Here is an 18,733-nt window from a genome sequence, read left to right as displayed (position 1 = left end):
TATTTATACTGCACCCATCACCTGATATTTGAGCATCTAAAATAAGGTCATTACACAAAATATATATTCCCAAACATCATAAATTGTTTATCAAGGCTTCCTTAAAGTACAATAAAACAAACTGAATCCATTCTTGGAATGGAACACATTTCTTTAAGCTTATAGATCACCAAGATTCCTCTCTCAAGTTGCTATCCAGCTTGAATGTTGGTTTATTGTTTAAAAAAAACAAACTTTGTATAAACGTTTGAGCTTCTTTGGATTGTTAAAATAGTATTGGAGCAGAATGGGAATTCACTTATATTTGGACACAGGGCTCTCATACTGCCAGTGACACAAAATTATATAACTTTAGCAAGACTGCCATCCCTTGTTAAAGTCAATGCCAGTTGTGATTTAAAGCTATTTTCAAACACATTTCACTTCTTACAGTGAGCAGTGCTTTTAACTTTTTGGACTTTCAGATTATGGGGCTAAGCAAACTGGTGTAGTTTTCTTTAAAAGAAGAATGCTGGTATGCAGTGTTCCAAATTTAAGGACTCTACAGCCATAAGCTCCAATTTATCCAAAATGGGCTCTTTCACCCCACTTGCCATTTCCACCCCAAGCGGACTGGACTTCAAGATGGTCCTTTGTAGTCTCATGTTTTAACAATTCAAGGACACTCAATATCAAACAATTTACTTTTTATAATAATACCAAAATTGTAACAAAAATCTTATATCTTTTACTTTCATAGCCTTTTCATTTTTAGATTATACTACCCTTTTTTTATTTAACTGAGTTTGATTCACAGTCATAGGTCCAGTGCCTTAAACTGAGTGCACTATTGTTGTGGACTGTATACTTAAATCAGTCTTTACAGTTTCATTGCTGCCCAAGATGGGAAATCATGTACTGGATGTGAACTGCAGACCCTTAGCCCAGCCCTAGCCCCTTGGAAATCAGTACAGCTGCTCCAACACAATAGGACAAGAAATAGTTGGTGTGTGGAACTCTGTTTTGTCCCTACTCAGTTCTTCTGGGGAGCGAGTCTTTTGGCTAGGCCTTGAAAGGAGTAAGCACCCTCCTTGCAAAGCCTAAGATCTATCACGTCTTCCTATTTCTTGAGACTTATGAAATAGGACTCCAGTACCATTGCCTGTGACTATTCTGAAGACAAAATGCCACATGAAAGCTGTGCTCGGTACTTGCTGGCAGAGGAGCGGATCTAGGTCTTTGCAGGAATTAAACCCATGTCCTTGAAATCCCAAGAGGGAGAAGAGGAATAAAAGGGAGGAAACAGTGATGGGGAAGCTGAAACTGCTGAGGCACATATTCATAAAATCTGGATCTGCCCCCTATAGTTTTGAATGCCTTCCTCCAGTGCAAGAATAGAAGCCCTTTCCCAAACAACAGAATTGAAGTTCTGAATTCAATAATTATGACTGTATGCAATCACTGAATATATCTGAATAGCAACATAGGATTGAGGATACTTTAGCATAATCTAAACCTTTAAAAATGAGACGTGAAAGGACTGAGTAAAATAATTTGTATGATTTCATCTGCACAATAACCCATTTTTTGTGTGCAACAGATGTCACAAGTTGCACTACTGAGTGATTACTGTTCAAATAAGAGCACATCCGCATCCACTTTTTTCTTTTGCACTGACTAGTGATCTGTTTCCCCCCCCCTTATATATGAAAGCAATTATTGAACTTAATTGTTCCATGGTATATAAGAAAGACTGATCATGCATCAGTGCATGACAGTGTGGATGCAGATTGTATGTGCAAAAAGAAAGGGAGGACTTGTGGCACCTTAGAGACGAACAAATTTATTTGAGCATAAGCTTTCGTGAGCTACAGCTCACTTCGTCAGATGCATGCAGTGGAAAATACAGTGGGGAGATTTTATATACACAGAGAGCATGAAACAATGGGTGTTACCATACACACTGTAACGAGAGTGATCAGGTAAGGTGAGCTATTACCCGCGGGGGGGGGGGGAGGGGGGGAGAAAAAAAACCTTTTGTAGTGATAATTAAGGTGGGTCATTTCCAGTTGACAAGAACGTGTGAGGAACGGGGGAAGTTGAAGAATTGCAACTTTTAGGTCTGTAATCGAGTGACCAGAGAGATTGAAGAGTTCTCCGACTGGTTTTTGAATGTTATAATTCCTGACGTCTGATCATCAAGGATCTACAACCTATCCTGAAGGACGACCCATCACTCTCACAGATCTTGGGAGACAGGCCAGTCCTTGCATACAGACAGCCCCCCAACCTGAAGCAAATACTCACCAGTAACCACACACCACACAACAAAAACACTAACCCAGGAACCTATCCTTGCAACAAAGCCCGTTGCCAACTGTGTCCACATATCTATTCAGGGGACACCATCATAGGGCCTAACAACATCAGCCACACTATCAGAGGTGCGTTCACCTGCACATCCACCAATGTGATATATGCCATCATGTGCCAGCAATGCCCCTCTGCCACGTACATTGGTCAAACTGGACAGTCTCTACGTAAAAGACTAAATGGACACAAATCAGATGTCAAGAATTATAGCATTCAAAAATCAGTCGGAGAACACTTCAATCTCTCTGCTCACTCTATTACAGACCTAAAAGTGGCAATTCTTCAACAAAAACAACTTCAGAAACAGACTCCAACGAGAGACTGCTGAATTGGAACTAATTTGCAAACTAGACACCATTGACTTGGGCTTGAATAAAGACTGGGAGTGGATGTGTCATTACACAAAGTAAAACTATTTCCCCATGTTTATTCCCCCCCGGCCCACTGTTCCTCACACGTTCTTGTCAACTGCTGGAAATGGCCCACCTTGATTATCACTACAAAAAGGTTTTGGGTTTTTTCCCCCCACCCCCTCTCCCTCCTGCTGGTAATAGCTCACCTTACCTGATCACTCTCGCTACAGTGTGTACGGTAACACCCATTGTTTCATGCTCTCTGTGTATATAAAATCTCCCTACTGTATTTTCCACTGCATGCATCCGATGAAGTGAGCTGTAGCTCATGAAAGCTTATGCTCAAATAAATTTATTCATCTCTAAGGTGTCACAAGTACTCCTTTTCTTTTTGCAGATACAGACTAACACGGCTGTTACTCTGAAACCTGGCAGATTGTATGGTGCAACTGCTATTTACAATAGCCAATTAAATCTCTGGATATTGAATGTATAAACTCTGGCCATTGGTAAATTGTAGTCACATATTGGGGGTAAGAGTTCGATCCAGTACTAAGGCTTTTTTTAACCTGAAGCATTCTGCAAAAGGTTGCAACTCTGCATTCCACTATGGTCAGTCATGCAAAATAAAAATCACAACTGAACTGAAATACTGAAGTTAAGAATGTTAAATGGTCAGTGAAAACTGAAAATCAAGGAGTTCTGCTCAGATTAGTCTTCAGTTTCACAAAATGGTTATCTTTTTAAAATCAAATTAATAATTCAGTGACACTTGATCTGCACGTACATGCGTATGTTTAAGAATTTGTTAATGAATAAGCCAAGCACTACCTATTGCAAGTGTTATAGGTATTTTTAATCCATTTTATAAAAATTCATGGTTTCCTCCATCCAGCCCAAGGGAACATTTTAATATTTTGTTTCACTATGCAATTTGTAAGTGATCAGTGTAATAATTACAAACTACATATGCAAAGTATTTGTGGCTGAATATTGAATTGCTAACATTTACTTTCACAGCATTCTCTCATGCTAGTGGCTCCTTCATATAAATACTACTGTAGAGTGACAGTATCTACACTGGACAAAATTAATTCTTTTGTAAGCAGGTGTTGCAGTAAATGGAATTTCACCTCCCTACTCCAAGGGATTAATTTGCCTTAATATTTTTGTACTACTCAGCCTGCTTAATAACTAACTTAATGGAAGTTATTAAAAAGCCCATAAATTGTGGGGAAATCTAAATGGATTTTACCAGTTTTAGGTGTTTCGTGTTCGTGCTGTAATTATGAAGCATAGTATTTACATTTTCAATATCAAAAACAGAATAAAATAGTTTATTGAAAAACTAGACCGTGCATAGCATTCTGTGGAACAATGGCAGAATCATCCACAGTTCTCTACTTCTTGTTATTTTCTACTATCCTCCAAACGCTACTATTTTATGCAACTACCAACAGCTACCAGTAGATGTTGCTATGCCACATAATGTTTTAAAATGTTATTGATCCTGAATTACCAGATAGAGAAAAGAAAGTGTCACACTACCAGTTTATATATTAAGGTATGAATTCTGCTTTATTTTACTTTAAGACCAAATAGGAATCATATAATAAGTCAATGTAAAGTTCTAGTAGTGAGCAAGAATGACAGGTTTTTTACATAATTAATAGTTCTAAAGGTTTCATAATGTTTGTACTGGGTCATGAGCAATACACACCATTTTCACTTAAGTCTGATTTAACAGTACATTTGGTTTATATACTGTTGTCTTTGCTCTTTCACATCTTTTGGTGCATTGTCAACATAAAAAAAGTCATTTGTGAAAAAGGTATACCTATTCTAGTTACATGTAACACTCAAGATTACAGAATATACATTTGTCTATTTCTTTCCAGTTTGCATACCATTTTACTGTTTTCCCTGGATGCATCCAGACAGGAATCTGTCCTTTATGCATCTCATTCAGCAAGAGTACGAATTTTTTAAAATAAAAATGTGATTTTATAACAGGCTGCAATTATAAAGCCAGTAGGAGGACTGAGGGGAGACCTAGTACCTGATACTGTTTAGTCTTTTATAATTGACTAGATTTCAAGGAGACCGTGTCCTTAAAGAAATCAAATAGTTAACTTTCTTGTAACCAGTTTCTAAAAGTAAATTCTAAGTAGGGATTTGAGAGTTTGAAGTTTTGTTCAGAAAATATATTTTAAAGGAAATTAAACTACAGTATATACTCGTTCATTAGCCCATTCGTTTATAAGCCAACCCCCCAAGATGGATAGGTAAAAATAGTAAAAACTTGTATGACCCTTTCATAAGCCGACCCTATATTTCAGGGGCTGGCAAACTTTGGCTCCTGGCCCATTAGGGTAAACCGCTAGCGGGCCTGGATGTTGCCACTTCCTGCAGCTCCCATTGGCTGGGAACAGCGAACCGCAGCCACAGGGAGCTGAGGGGCTCCATGCCTGCACACACTCCAGGTAAACAAAACGACGATGTATTAGATATTCAATTCAATGATTCCACAGAGTTTAAAATCATCAAATTTTGGTGTAAACCCGTTTAAACCGACCCCTGCTCTTTGATGCATCACTTTACAAAAATATTCGGCTTATGAACGAGTACATATGGTAACAACTGTTACAAGACTACATTCAGAAAGTAGTTTTCATCTCTTCCACCTAAGTATGTCAATGAACAAACTCATTTCATTTAACAAAACGAGCATAAAATAGAATCATAGGACTGGAAGAGGCCTCAAGAGGTCTAGTCCAGTTCCCTGCACTCATGGCAGGACTAAGTATTATCTAGACTATCACTGACAGGTGTTTGCCTAACCTGCTCTTAAAAATCTCCAAGGATGGTGTCATAAAGGGACGGGTAAACACCTTTAAAATCCCTCCTGGACAGAGGAAAAACCCTTTCACCTGTAATGGGTTAAGAAGCTAGGATAACCTCACTGGCACCTGACCAAAATGACCAATGAGGAAACAAGATACTTTCAAAAGCTGGGGGGAGGGAGAAACAAAGCCTCTCTCTCTGTGATGCTTTTGCCGGGGACAGAACAGGAATGGAGTCTTAAAACTTAGTAAGTAATCTAGCTAGATATGCGGTAGATTCTGATTCCTTTAAATGGCTGAGAAAATAAGCTGTGCTGAATGGGATGTAGACTCCTGTTTTTGTGTCTTTTTGTAACTTAAGGTTTTGCCTAGAGGGATTCTCTATGTTTTCAATCTGATTACCCTGTAAGGTATTTACCATCCTGATTTTACAGAGGAGATTCTTTTTTACTTTTTCTTCTATTGAAATTCTTCTTTTAAGAATCTGATTGCTTTTTCATTGTTCTTAAGATCCAAGGGTTTGAGTCTGTGTTCACTTATGCAAATTGGTGAGGATTTTTATCAAGCCTTCCCCAGGAAAGAGGGTGTAAGGGTTGGGAGGATTTTCAGGGGAAAGACATTTCCAAACGGACTCTTTCCCAGTAATATACCGGTTAGACATTTGGTGGTGGCAGCGATAAAGTACAAGGGCAAAAGGTAAAATAGTTTGTACCTTGGGGAAGTTTTAACCTAAGCTTGTAAAAGTAAGCTTAGGAGGTTTTCATGCACGTCCCCACATCTGTACCCTAGAGTTCAGGGTGGGGAAGGAACCTTGACAGATGGAGATCCCACAACCTCCCTAGGCAATCTATTTCACTGCTTAACTACCCTGACAGTTAGGAAGTTTTTCCTAATGTCCAACCTAAACTGCCCTTGCTTCAATTTAAGTCCATTGCTTCTTGTCCTATCCTCAGAGATTAAGGAGAACAATTTATCTCCCTCGTCCTTGTAACAACCTTTTATGGACTTGAAAACTTATGTCCCCTCTCAGTCTTCTCTTCTCCAGACTAAACAAACCCAATGTTTTCAATCTTCCCTCATATATCATGTTTTCTAGACCTTTAAACATTTTTGTTGCTCTTCTCTGGACTTCCTCCGATTTGTCCACATCTTTCCTGAAATGTGGTGCCCAGAACTGGACACAATACTCCATCTGAGGCCTAATCAGCAAGGAGTAGAGTGGAAGAATTACTTCTCATGTCTTGCTTACAACACTCCTGCTAATACATCCCAGAATGATGTTCGCTCTTTTTTTTTTTTTTGGGGGGGGGGGGGGGGGGGGAACAGTGTTCACCGTTGACTAATAATTAGCTTGTGGTCCGCTATGACCCCCAGATCCCTTTCCGCAGTACTCCTTCTTAAGCAGTTATTTCCCATTTTGTATGTGTGCAACTGATTGTTCCTTCCTAAGTGGAGTTCTTTGCAACTGTCCTTATTGAATTTCATCCTATTTCCTTCATATCACTTCTCCAGTTTGTCCAGATCACTTTGAATTATAATCCTATTTGCCAAAGCACTTACAACCCTTCCCAGCTTGGTGTCATCCACAAAACTTTGTAAGTGTTCTCTCTATGCTATTATTGAAATCATTGAAGATATTGAACAGAACCGGACCCAGAACTGGTCCCTGTGGGACCTCACTTGATATGCCCTTCCAGCTTGACTGTGAACCTCTGATAACTACTCTCTGTGAATGGTTTTCCAACCAGTTATGCACCCACCTTATAGTAATTTCGCCTCGGTTGTATTTCCCTAGTTTGTTTATGCGAAGGTCATGTGAGACAGTAACTAAAGACTTACTAAAGTCAAGATATCACAAATACCACTTCCCCTCATCCACAAAGCTTGTTATCCTGTAAAAGAAAACTATTAGGTTGGTTTGCCATAATTTGTTCTTGACAAATCCATGCTGTCTGTTACTTATCACTCTATTATCTTCTAGCTGTCTGCAAAGTGATTGCTTAATTATTTACTCCATTATCTTTCCGGGTAAAGAAGTTCATCTGACTGGTCTGTAATTCCTCAGGTTGTCCTTATTTCCTGTATTTGCCCTTTTCCAGTCCTCTGGAATCTCTCCTGTCTTCCGTAACTTCTCAAAGATAATCGCTAATGGCTCAAATATCTCCTCAGTCAGCTCCTTGAGTATTCTAGGATGTATTTCATCAGGCTCTGGTGACTTGAAGACATCTAACTTGTCTAAGTAATTTTTAACTTGTTCTTTACCTATTTTAGCCTCTGATGATACCTCATTTTCACTGGCATTTACAATGTTAGATGTCCAATCGCTAACCAACCTTTTTGGTGAAAAAAAAAAAAAAGTCATTTAGCACTTCCGCCATTTCCACATTTTCTGTTTCCCTTCTCATTGAGTAATGGGCCTGCTCTGTCCTTGGTTTTCCTCTTGCTTTTAGTGTATTGTACAATGATTTCTTGTTATCCTTTATGTCTCTAGCTAGTTTAATCTCATTTTGTGCCTTGGCCTTTCTAATTTTGTCCCTATATACTTGCGTTATTTGTTTTTATTCTGATTTTGTAATTTGACCTTGTTTCCACTTTTTGTAGGACTCTTTTTGAGTTTCAGATCATTGAAGATCTCCTGGTTAAGCCAGGGTGGTCTCTTGCCAGACTTCTTGTCTTTCCTACGCAGTGAGACATTGCTAAGGGCACAAGAGCAAACTCTCTCTCTGAAAAGGGCCAACTCTCTCAAACTGTTTTCCCCTTGAACTTGCTTCCCATGCAATCTTAACTACCAACTCCCTGAGTTTGCAAAAGTCTGCCTTCTTGAAATCCATTATATTTATTGTGATGTTTTCCCTCCTACCATTCCTTAGAATCAAGAAGTCTACCATTTCATAATCTGCTAAACTGCCTTCCACTTTCAAATTCTCAACCAGTTCCTCCCTATTTGTCAAAATCAAATCTAGAACAATCTCTCCCCTTGTTGCTTTCTCCATCATCTTCTGAAATAAAAAGTTACCTCCAATACGTTCCAAGAACTTGGACAATCTGTGCCCCGCTGTATTATGTTCCCAACAGATGTCTGGGTAGTTGAAGTCCCCCATCACCACCAAGTCCTGTGCTTTGGATGATTTTGTTAGTTGTTTTTAACCTCATTCATTCACAAGTAGGTATATGGGACAAAGTTTCACTACATCGTATGGTAATTAAAGAAAGCCAAGGATAAACAAAACAAAAAAGTCTCAGAAGCCAACACAAACCCCATTAAACTGATTCCAAGGGTCATCTGGCTCTTTGGTTGTGAAGTAGCCAGACCATGTTAATTAAATCAGACTCTAAATAGTCACAAGTTTTTCAAGTTCTCCAGAAAATAGGATTAGGATTTAAATTTTTGCTGTCCAGTAGCAGTTTATCATTTCCATATACAAATATTGTGCTTTCCAAATTTTGTTTAAAAAAAAAATACATTTAGAAAGTGCACTTTTCTTAAAGGTTTCAGAGGGGTAGCCATGTTAGTCTGTATCAGCAAAAACTAGGAGTCCTTGTGGCACCTTGAAGACTAAAAATGTATTTGGGCATAAGCTTTCATGGGCTAAAACCCACTTCATCAGATGCATGGAGTGAAATACAGTAAGCAGAATATAAATTATAGCACATGAAAAGATGGGAGTTGCCTTACCAATTGGGGGGGGGGGGGGTCAGTGCCATTTAAAGTAACTAGTGCCATTTTATAATTTGTGAAAGGTTCCAATCCATTTCTTGTTCCAGAGTTTAAATGAAACTTGCATTAGACCCCCAGAAGATTAAGTGTATTTTGCTGATGATTGTCTGCAATGTCAACTACACCTCTACCCGGATATAATGCGACCCAATATAACGCAGGTTCACATGCAACGCAGTAAAGCTCCGACACGCTGCTCTGAGCAGCGTGTTAAGGGTGCCGGGCCAGGGGGGTTGGGTAAGGGGCAGAGGGTCTCGGGGGCGGTCAGGGGCTCTCCTCCACTCCCAGTCTGGGAGGCAGGAGCTGTGGGGGGGGGCACTTTTGGGGGCCCTGCAGTCCCAGAGTGGCCCAGGGGATTAGCAGGGGGCTGGGAGCAGCCCGCTCCGCTTCCCTCAGCCCAGCCCCAGCTGTGTTGCTTGGGGGAGGGGCTTGGGAGAAGGGATCCCCCCCCTGCACTCACCGACAGAAGCAGAGCAGCCTGGCCCCAGCCCTCTCCACTCCACCAGCTCCCAGCCACAGTGCTCCGCTTCCCGCTGCCAGCGAGTACAGGGGGCGTCCTTTCCCCAACCCCCGCACTCACTGGCGGCGGGAAGTGGAGCACCGCGGATGGGAGGTAGCAGGGTGGAGCGGGCTGGGGCCATGTTGCTCTGCTTCCCACCACTGCCGGTGAGTGCCTGTCAGGGGGCGGGAGTGTGGATAGGGATCGGAGCAGTCAGGGGACAGGGAGCAGGGGGGTTGGGTAGGGGGTCTCTGGAGGGGGCGGTCAGGGAACAAGGAACGGGGGGGCCAAAGCAAGTTCGATATAACACGGTCTCACCTATAACGCGGTGAGATTTTTTTGTCTCCTGAGGACCGAGTTATATCGGGGTAGAGGTTTATAAGGAACAGAAATTGATGCTATAAGTTAAGGTTTAGCTTTTGCAAAAATCCAAACACGTAAAGGATACTATCTCTTAGTTTGAGTTTAACTGCTTCCATTTTTTTTTTTTTTCTTTCTTGAAAGTGGTCCAGTAAGGTCTGCATTCCTCAGCAACAAAATGGTTCAAACCCCATATCTGATAATGATACATCTCACAGCAATTTAGATATACAATATAGGTTAACGATTGGAAAACTGAGGAATTGGGTTCTGAACTGAAATACTAAAGAAGAGTACAACCTCTGCTCTCCCCTCTCTACTGGAACTCTGCCTTCCTCCCAGCAGCCACTCTTTGGGTATACCACAAATAAAAGGTACATTCTTAACTTTGGTTAGCTAACTCTCATTAATGAACTTGGGTTAAAATAGCAGTAAGACACAGCAACTCTGCTTTTAACTTGAGTTAGCAGCTTAAATTCAACCCCAGACTTCCCTATAGGCTTTAACTTGAGCTGCTAACCAAATTAAAACCTAATTTGCCATGTCTTCAATGCTATTTTAACCCAAGCAAGCTAACCTGAGTTAATACTTTTTTGCAGCATTGACAGACCCTTAGGAACAAAACAAGATCTCCTTCACCCTTCAATCCCAAGCTCTGGAACCTATCCCTTTCCCACAGCAAGCCAATTCATAGCCTCTTTCTTATCTACCTTCCCATTAAACTTGCTGCCGATGTCCATGTACATTTTTCCCTCACCTTCGTTCCCAAAATGACTCACGTCTCCTGTTAGTTTCATAAAGTCAAGCTGGGATCTGGCAGTAAATAAAGCAGATCACTGCCAGGACGCACAAGCTGAAGAAGAGGGGGTGAAATCAGTCCCAGCAAACCCTACTTTCTAGCAGCAGAAAAACACCTACCTCTTGGTTTAATCTGGATGTCCAATAGCTACCTCAAAATCCTTTAAACAGACAGGCCTCATGTCTCATCTTTCTAGAAATTAGCTTACTTCTTAAAAGTAATGATAATAAACTCTGCTTTGAACAAACTTACCCCTCTAGTTTCTTTACAAAACTTTGAAGAGACTGACTTATCCACTGACCCACTTGCCAATAATAAATAGAAAACGTCTAAGTCAAATTAATGGCCCTACATGAGAGGGCCTTCCAAAGACAGAGAAAGAAAGATAATCTTGCCCCCTCAAGAGAGGCAAGATGCTTCCATTAATTCCAATCAGCATTAACTCTGAAGCCTCTCTGACTGTGTCCACAGCAGGGATTTTGTATCTAGGGAGGATTTTTCCTACAGTTACCACATTGTCGCTTACTATCGGTGGCGCTCTAGCAGTTGCATAGACACGACACTTTATAAGTGTGCACACAGTACAAGTATGATTTTACTAATACGAAAAACAAATGTACTTATTTTATACTCGTGTGCATGCTTACCAGACTGAAGATGCCAGGAAGATATTAGTGCTGTTTGCAAGGAACCCTACAGGAGGCTCTGCAAGCATCAAGGAAGACAGAACAGACCCACCAAAGCAGTAAAGCATAGCACTAAACCAACATGCAATCGGACTCTGGCGTGACACTTCCACTGCTCCTGAAATAAAACAAAATAAAAAGGCAACCTGTAAATGACATATTTGTAAAAGACAAGTAAGAAGGTATCAAACATACCAAATTTTAAAACTTTTTTAAAATATCAGTAACATTCAAATAATTTTGACACGGGCTTGGTTTGTTTGATAAGCTTACACATCATTGAAGATAAGCACTGAATAGCAGAAAGAAAAGGAGTACTTGTGGCACCTTAGAGACTAACCAATTTATTTGAGCATGAGCTTTCGTGAGCTACAGCTCACTTCATCGGATGCATACTGTGGAAATTGCAGAAGACATTATTATATACACAGAGACCATGAAACAATACTTCCTCCCACCCCACTCTCCTGCTGGTAATAGCTTATCTAAAGTGATCATCAAGATGGGCCATTTCCAGCACAAATCCAGGTTCTCTCACCCTCCGTCCCCCCACAGACAAACTCACTCTCCTGCTGGTAACAGCCCATCCAAAGTGACCACTCTCTTCACAATGTGTATGATAATCAAGGTGGGCCATTTCCTGCAGGAATCCAGGTTCTCTCACCCCCTCACCCCCCTCCAAAAACCACACACACAAACTCACTCTCCTGCTGGTAATAGCCTATCCAAAGTGACCACTCTCCTTACAACGTGCATGAAAATCAAGGTGGGCCATTTCCAGCACAAATCCAGGTTTTTAACGCGCCCGCCCCCCCCCCCCCCCAACACACACACACACAAACTCACTCTCCTGCTGGCAATAGCTCATCCAAACTGACCACTCTCCCCACAATGTGCATGACAATCAAGGTGGGCCACTTCCAGCATAAATCCAAGTTTAACCAGAAGGCCGGGGGGGGGGGGGGGGGGAGGAAAAAACAAGGGGAAATAGGCTGAATAGCAGGTAACATTATGAACGATGCTACAAAATTCTACACATCAATCCCCTCCAAAAGGCAAACCTGCTAAGGAAAGATCAGGAAAAGAGAAACACCTGTGCATGAGACCTTGATCGTCAAAATATTGCTATGAAAACTACCAGCAACAACAAAGCTCTGTACTGTACTCAGCAGTGCCTTTCACAAGAAGATCCCAAAACACTTTACAACGGGTAGTATCCTCACCGTGCAAATGAAACAGAAAGTTGAGACACTTACAGTAACACTGGACTGACCTAGTATATTAAGTCCTGTGATCCATCTCGCCTGATATCTAGTCTTTCAGTGGCTAGTAACAGATGTTTCAGAGAAAGGTGAAAGAAAAGTTAACCCTTAAAAATATTTACCCTATTTAACATTACTCTGGATGTTACTATTCATTTTAATAGCTAATCCTTGGCTTCACAAGCATCTTGCATCCACAAGTTCCACAGGTTAATTCGATGTTGCATAAAAGGGGTTTAGTCAGTTTAAAATCTTTCAAAGCCTTTTGTGTGTCCCCTTATTCTATAATGGATAAAAATGACTGCCCTTTTATACGTCATTTATTCTTTTATATCTGATGTCCTCGCATTCATCTCTTCTATAAACTATATACTTTAAAACTCTGAGAAACCTTGCAATGCCTCTAATCATTGTCATTCCTGCCTCTCCCCCCCCAGACCCTTTGTATTTCTGATATATCTAGAGCTGGCCAAATTTTCCAAAGTTACATTTTGATGACATTTCAAATCTTGACACGGTTTTGCATTTTCAACCCGTTCTAATTATATACTTTTTAAAATGAGGTGACCAGAACTGAACAATACACACCAGTAATTTATATAATTGGATCCGAATATTTTCAATATATACTATACTCACTTAATACAACCTAACATTGCCTGTTTTTCTGCCTCCTGCTGAGCATGGCGCAGATGTTTTCACTGAACTATTCACAGTGAAAAGATCTTTTTTCATGAGTAGCTAGAGCTCATTTAGAGCTTATTACTGAGATTAGTTCAAATTATTACTTTCAACATGCACCACCCTGCACTTAACTACACTGAATATCATTTGGCATCATGTCACCAAACTGCCTAGGTAAAATAGGCCATTCATTAATTCCTCATTGAATTCTTGTCACGACTAAACTAAATAACTTTATGCCTCCTTTTATGATGACCTAGATTGGTTCTACGAGCAGCTTCAATGGAAACAAAATTAAACTTAATTTGCCCTCTTGCCAGGTCAAACATAAAAAGGTCTGATATGTCTTCAAACCTCACAGAGCCAGACATACTAGTTGAATCCAGACATCATAAAAGCAATTAGGAACCTCTTATGATGACTGCATACATTTCTTTAGTGGCTAAGATGACATTTGCAAGCAAATGTAACATTCCTGCACAACACGGTCTACTAAAGGGAGATACCATAACCACCAACATGGTTGCTTCACAGATATAGTTCACTGTTATAATTCGAAGCCATGAGCAGCATCCTTTATGCGCCCCGAAGACAATGGGTGTATGACAAGACAAAAAAGTTACCCAGCACCAAAGTGCAGGGCAGATCTTGAAGCATCAAGAATGCCTGCTGAAACAAGACACTAAGGCCTGGACTACAGTACGCGGAATTAGCCGAGTTACCTCTAAATAAAACTGGTTCCGTCCACACGACCAAACCAGCCTCCAGGGGCTATCCCAGAATGCTCCCTTGTGACCACTCTGGACAACATTCTGAACGCCGACACACTAGCCAGGTAGGCAGTAAAAGCCCCGGGAACTTTTAAATTTCCTGTTTGGAACGTAGTTCTGCCATAACAGATACGTCTCCCCAACATGCAGTGAGATCCAGTACCTCCTGTTTGGACCGTGCCGGAGCTCGTCTGCAAATCCGGGACTGCGTGGTGGACTGTGCTGATGGTCACCTGTGCTGATGGTGACCATCAGCACAGTCCACCACGCAGTCCCGGATTTGCAGACGAGCTCCGGCACGGTCCAAACAGGAGGTACTGGATCTCACTGCATGTTGGGGAGACGTATCTGTTATGGCAGAACTACGTTCCAAAAAAAGGAACGCAACTACATATGCTAAAATTTCCAGGGCCATGACAAAAAGAGGCTACTCCAGGGACACAGAACAGTGTCGTACATCAATCAAGGAGCTCAGGCAAGCATACCAAAAAGCCAGGGAGGCAAACAGGCACTCTGGGTCACAGCCCCATACATGCCGCTTCTACCACGAGCTGCAAGCAATTGGGGGGGGGGGGGGGAGGAGGGGTGTGACGACACCACTACCCCACCATTGTCCCGTGGACACTTGCGGGGGGGGGGGGGGGGGGAGTAGCACAGAGCGAGGAGGGTGAGTTTTTGGAGGACGAAGAGGAAGAGGACAACAACAGTGCACAGAGGGCAAGTGGGGGATCAGTTCTCCCACCTAGCTAGGAACTATTCTTAACGCTGGAGCCAATAGCCTCCCCCTACTCCCAAAGCATGCTCCCGGACCATGACCCTGGAGAAGGCACTTCTGGTGAGTGAGAGCTTGATCGGAGCCATGCGGTGGGGGGAAACCCAGCCGTGCTGTTCACGTTTAGTTTACAGGGCTCATCCCTGCTCAGAGCCTCATCGGAGCCCCGCAGTGTGTGTGTGTGGGGGGGGGGGGGGGGGGGGAGGAGGGAGGGTGTTGTGTGAAGTGATCATCCCAGAGAGCCCACAGGCTGCCTGCAAGCTGAATTCTGTTGCCTGGCCGCTGCCTGCAAGCTGAATTCTGTTGCCTGGCACATGTGATGGCTTACTCACACCAAAGTGGTACGCACTTCAGTATAGGAGGCAAAATGAGACCCTGTACAGAAAGAATATGTGCCGTGTACTATGAATTGCTTGTTTCACTGAGAAACAGTGTCCCCTTTGTTCTCTAATATGTATCTTTTAAAATACTACCCTCCCTTTTTCTCCTCCTGCAGCAGGTGCAAATGTTTCAATGCGGCCCCTATCCACTCCGTCCCAGAGGCTGGTCCAGATTAGAAGGCGGAAAAAATGAACTCGGGAGAACATGTTTGCTGGGCTCATGCAGTCCTCCTGCACCGATAGGGCCCAGTTGAATGTGTGGAGGCAAACAATTGCGGAGTCGCGTAAAGCGTTACATGAATACGAAGAGAGGAGGGACGCATGCGATGAGAGCAGGCAGGATGCTATGGTCAAGCTCATGCGGGAACAAACTGACATGCTCCGCCGTATGGTGGATCTAATGCGGGAAAGGCAGCAAGATATATATATGCGGGTAACTAAGAGAAACAAACAACTCTCACACCATACCCTGGCCAGTCATGAAACTGGCTTTCAAAGCTTCTCTGATGTGCAGCACGCCCTGCTGCGCTCTTCTAATCGCCCTGTTGTCTGGCTGTGTGAAGCTGTGCTGTTCAGATCACGGTAGCCAAACAGCGGCTGAAAATGGTTGTCTTATGTGGCTTTCATGGAGGTGGGAGCCCTGGACAGACAACATGGAGAAGCTCGGAAGCGTGGCAATAGCGGGAGAGCAGAGTTGGCGACAGAAGCTGTGCTGCTCGGCTCACGATGGCCGAGCACAGCTGAGTTGGAGAGGTGGATTCATAGTAGCAGGAGAGCAGTGGTGCACCATCTGCTGAAAGCAGTATAGTGTCTGCACGCCAAAAAGGCGCAAAACAATTGTCTGCCGTAGCTTTCTGACGACACACACCCAGAAACACCCGCGAGAATGTTTTTGCCCCATCATGCACTGGGAGCTTAACCCAGAATTTCAATGGGCGGCGGGGACTGCAGGAACTGTGGGATAGCTACCCATAGTGCACCGCTCTGACATTCAATGCTAGCCTTGGTACTGTGGACGCAATCTGCCGAATTCACGTGCTTTAGTGGGGACACAGAAGACCGAATGTATAAAATAGCTTCCAAAAATTCGAATAGAATAATTTCTAAATAATTTCGTACTGTAGACGTACTCCAAAGCACATTAACTTAGGTGTTGATACTCTGATAAAATAGTCTCCCAACCTCTCCTCCAGAAGCTGAAATATTCAGGGACCAGTAATCTGGTAACATCAACATTTTAATGACTGCATACCATCATTTCCCTCTCCTGATACTTCCCAAACTACTGAAGTAATGGAGTTTTTCTTCCAGATCCTGGAATGCCGGATATCTTAGTGCCGGATATCTTAGTGGTGCAGGCTTGAGAGAGGCTTTCCTAATAAAGGAATCCTTAATCTACTGAAGTTAGTTCTGGTGGTCCCATCTCAAAAAAGATACAGTATATTATAATTGGAAAAAGTACAGAGAAGGGCAACAAAAATTATTAAGGGTATGGAACAGCTTCCACATGAGGAGAGATTAATAAGACTAAGACTTTTCAGCTTGGAAGAGAGATGACTAAGGGGAGATTTTATAGACCTCTATCATATCATGAATGGTGTGGAGAAAGTAGATAAGGAAGTACTATTTACTCCTTCACATAACACAAGAACCAGGAGTCACCCAATAAAATTAATAGGCAGCAGGTTTATAACAAACAAAAGGAAACACTTCTTCACACAACATATGGTCACCTTGTGGAACTCGTTGCAGGGGATGTTGTGAAGGCCAGAACTATACCGGGGTTTGAAAAAGAATAAGTTCATGGAGGATAGGTCCATCAATGGGTATTAGCCACGTTGGCAGGGCTGCAACCCCATGCTCTAGGTGTCCCTAGACTCTGACTGCAGAAGCTGAGAATGGATCACTCAATGTTTGCCTGTTCTGTTCATTCCCTCTGAAGCACCTGGCACTTGTCACTGTCGGAAGACAGGATACTGAGCTAGATGGATCATTGGTCTGATCCAGTATGGTGGTTCTTCTGTTCTTAAAGTCTGCCACTTCCAAAGCATAAAACAGCATGTGAAACCTATTTTGCTCCCATAAGCCCCAATAAATTCACAGCCTCTAGTTCAAGTAAACCCTAGAAAGCATTCACCAATCTCCCCCCATTCTCACACAGCTAGTGTCTGCCAAGTCTACACACATATAGTTAACACCAAATCACTCTTCCCAACCAGTTGTCTGCCTGCAGCCTATATAGATGCACAACGGGTGACAGACCACCAGCTAGCTATATCACTTCCAAGACAGCATGAACTGCAATGAGAAACTGACAGAGATGCACTTTTAGTTGCTGATCCTACAGACATCCCGAAGCAAAATAAGCAGCAGGGAGAGGGAGAAAAAAAATGCAAAGTGGAAAAGACAAAAAGGTTGCAGAGAAGAAAAAACATGCGACAAGACAAAGCAGAAAGATCAGCTGCAGTGATAGGTGTTCACACTTCAACAATGAAAGTGATCTGATAAACACAACCTACCATACAACAGTTTGTTCAGAACGGCATCTAACCTAAAAGTACATTTGGAATAAAGGAGGCCTGGAGAGGGAAAAACGATAGCTACATTCATCAGAAAAAGAAGCAGCGATGGAATCCTCTCCACCCTACTACATAATTTTGCACTTTCGAAGCCATTTACTCCCAAACTTTCCTAAAACCCTGGGGGAAACAAAGCTTCATTTGTATAGGAGGCTACAGAACAGTCTGTCTGAACTAGTATTTCTTGTACCGTTAGAATTCATGGCATGCACTAGAAATCATGGAGGAATTCCTCAAGGGCTTCTTTTCCATGGATCTAGATGATGAAGATGTCATCAATGTAGCACAAGTGACGCTCCTACTCTACTTGCGCTACATTGGTGACATCATCATCTGGACCCATGGAAAAGAAGCCCTTGAGGAATTCCACCATGATTTCAACAATTTCCACCCCACCATCAACCTCAGCCTGGATCAGTCCACACAAGAGATCCACTTCCTGGACACTACAGTGCTAATAAGTGATGGGCACATAACCACCACCCTATACCGGAAACCTACTGACCGCTATTCCTACCTACATGCCTCCAGCATTCACCCTGACCACATCACATGATCCATCACCTACAGCCAAGCTCGACGATGCGACTGCATTTGCTCCAATCCCTCAGACAAAGACAAACACAAGATCTCTATCAAGTGTTCTTAAAACTATAATACCCACCTGCTGAAGTGA

At 42.4% G+C, this 18,733-nt stretch overlaps 1 protein-coding gene across 1 annotated transcript in view; it reads right to left on the bottom strand.

Annotated features, from left to right (window-relative positions):
• The window catches only part of TMEM38B (transmembrane protein 38B), a 52,984-nt gene that overhangs the window by 18,721 nt on the left and 15,530 nt on the right, over positions 1–18,733 (bottom strand). Inside the window, exon 2 of the mRNA XM_037902345.2 lies at positions 11,572–11,728. Within this exon, the coding sequence (XP_037758273.1) occupies positions 11,572–11,728 (157 nt within the window). The remainder of the gene's footprint in view (positions 1–11,571; positions 11,729–18,733) is intronic.

The sequence above is a fragment of the Chelonia mydas genome, chromosome 5 (genome assembly GCF_015237465.2).
Source record: "Chelonia mydas isolate rCheMyd1 chromosome 5, rCheMyd1.pri.v2, whole genome shotgun sequence".
NCBI classification, from domain to species: Eukaryota; Metazoa; Chordata; order Testudines; family Cheloniidae; genus Chelonia; species Chelonia mydas.
The sequence above is the reverse complement of the archived record's forward strand: the minus strand, read 5'-3'. Positions and strand labels throughout refer to the sequence as shown.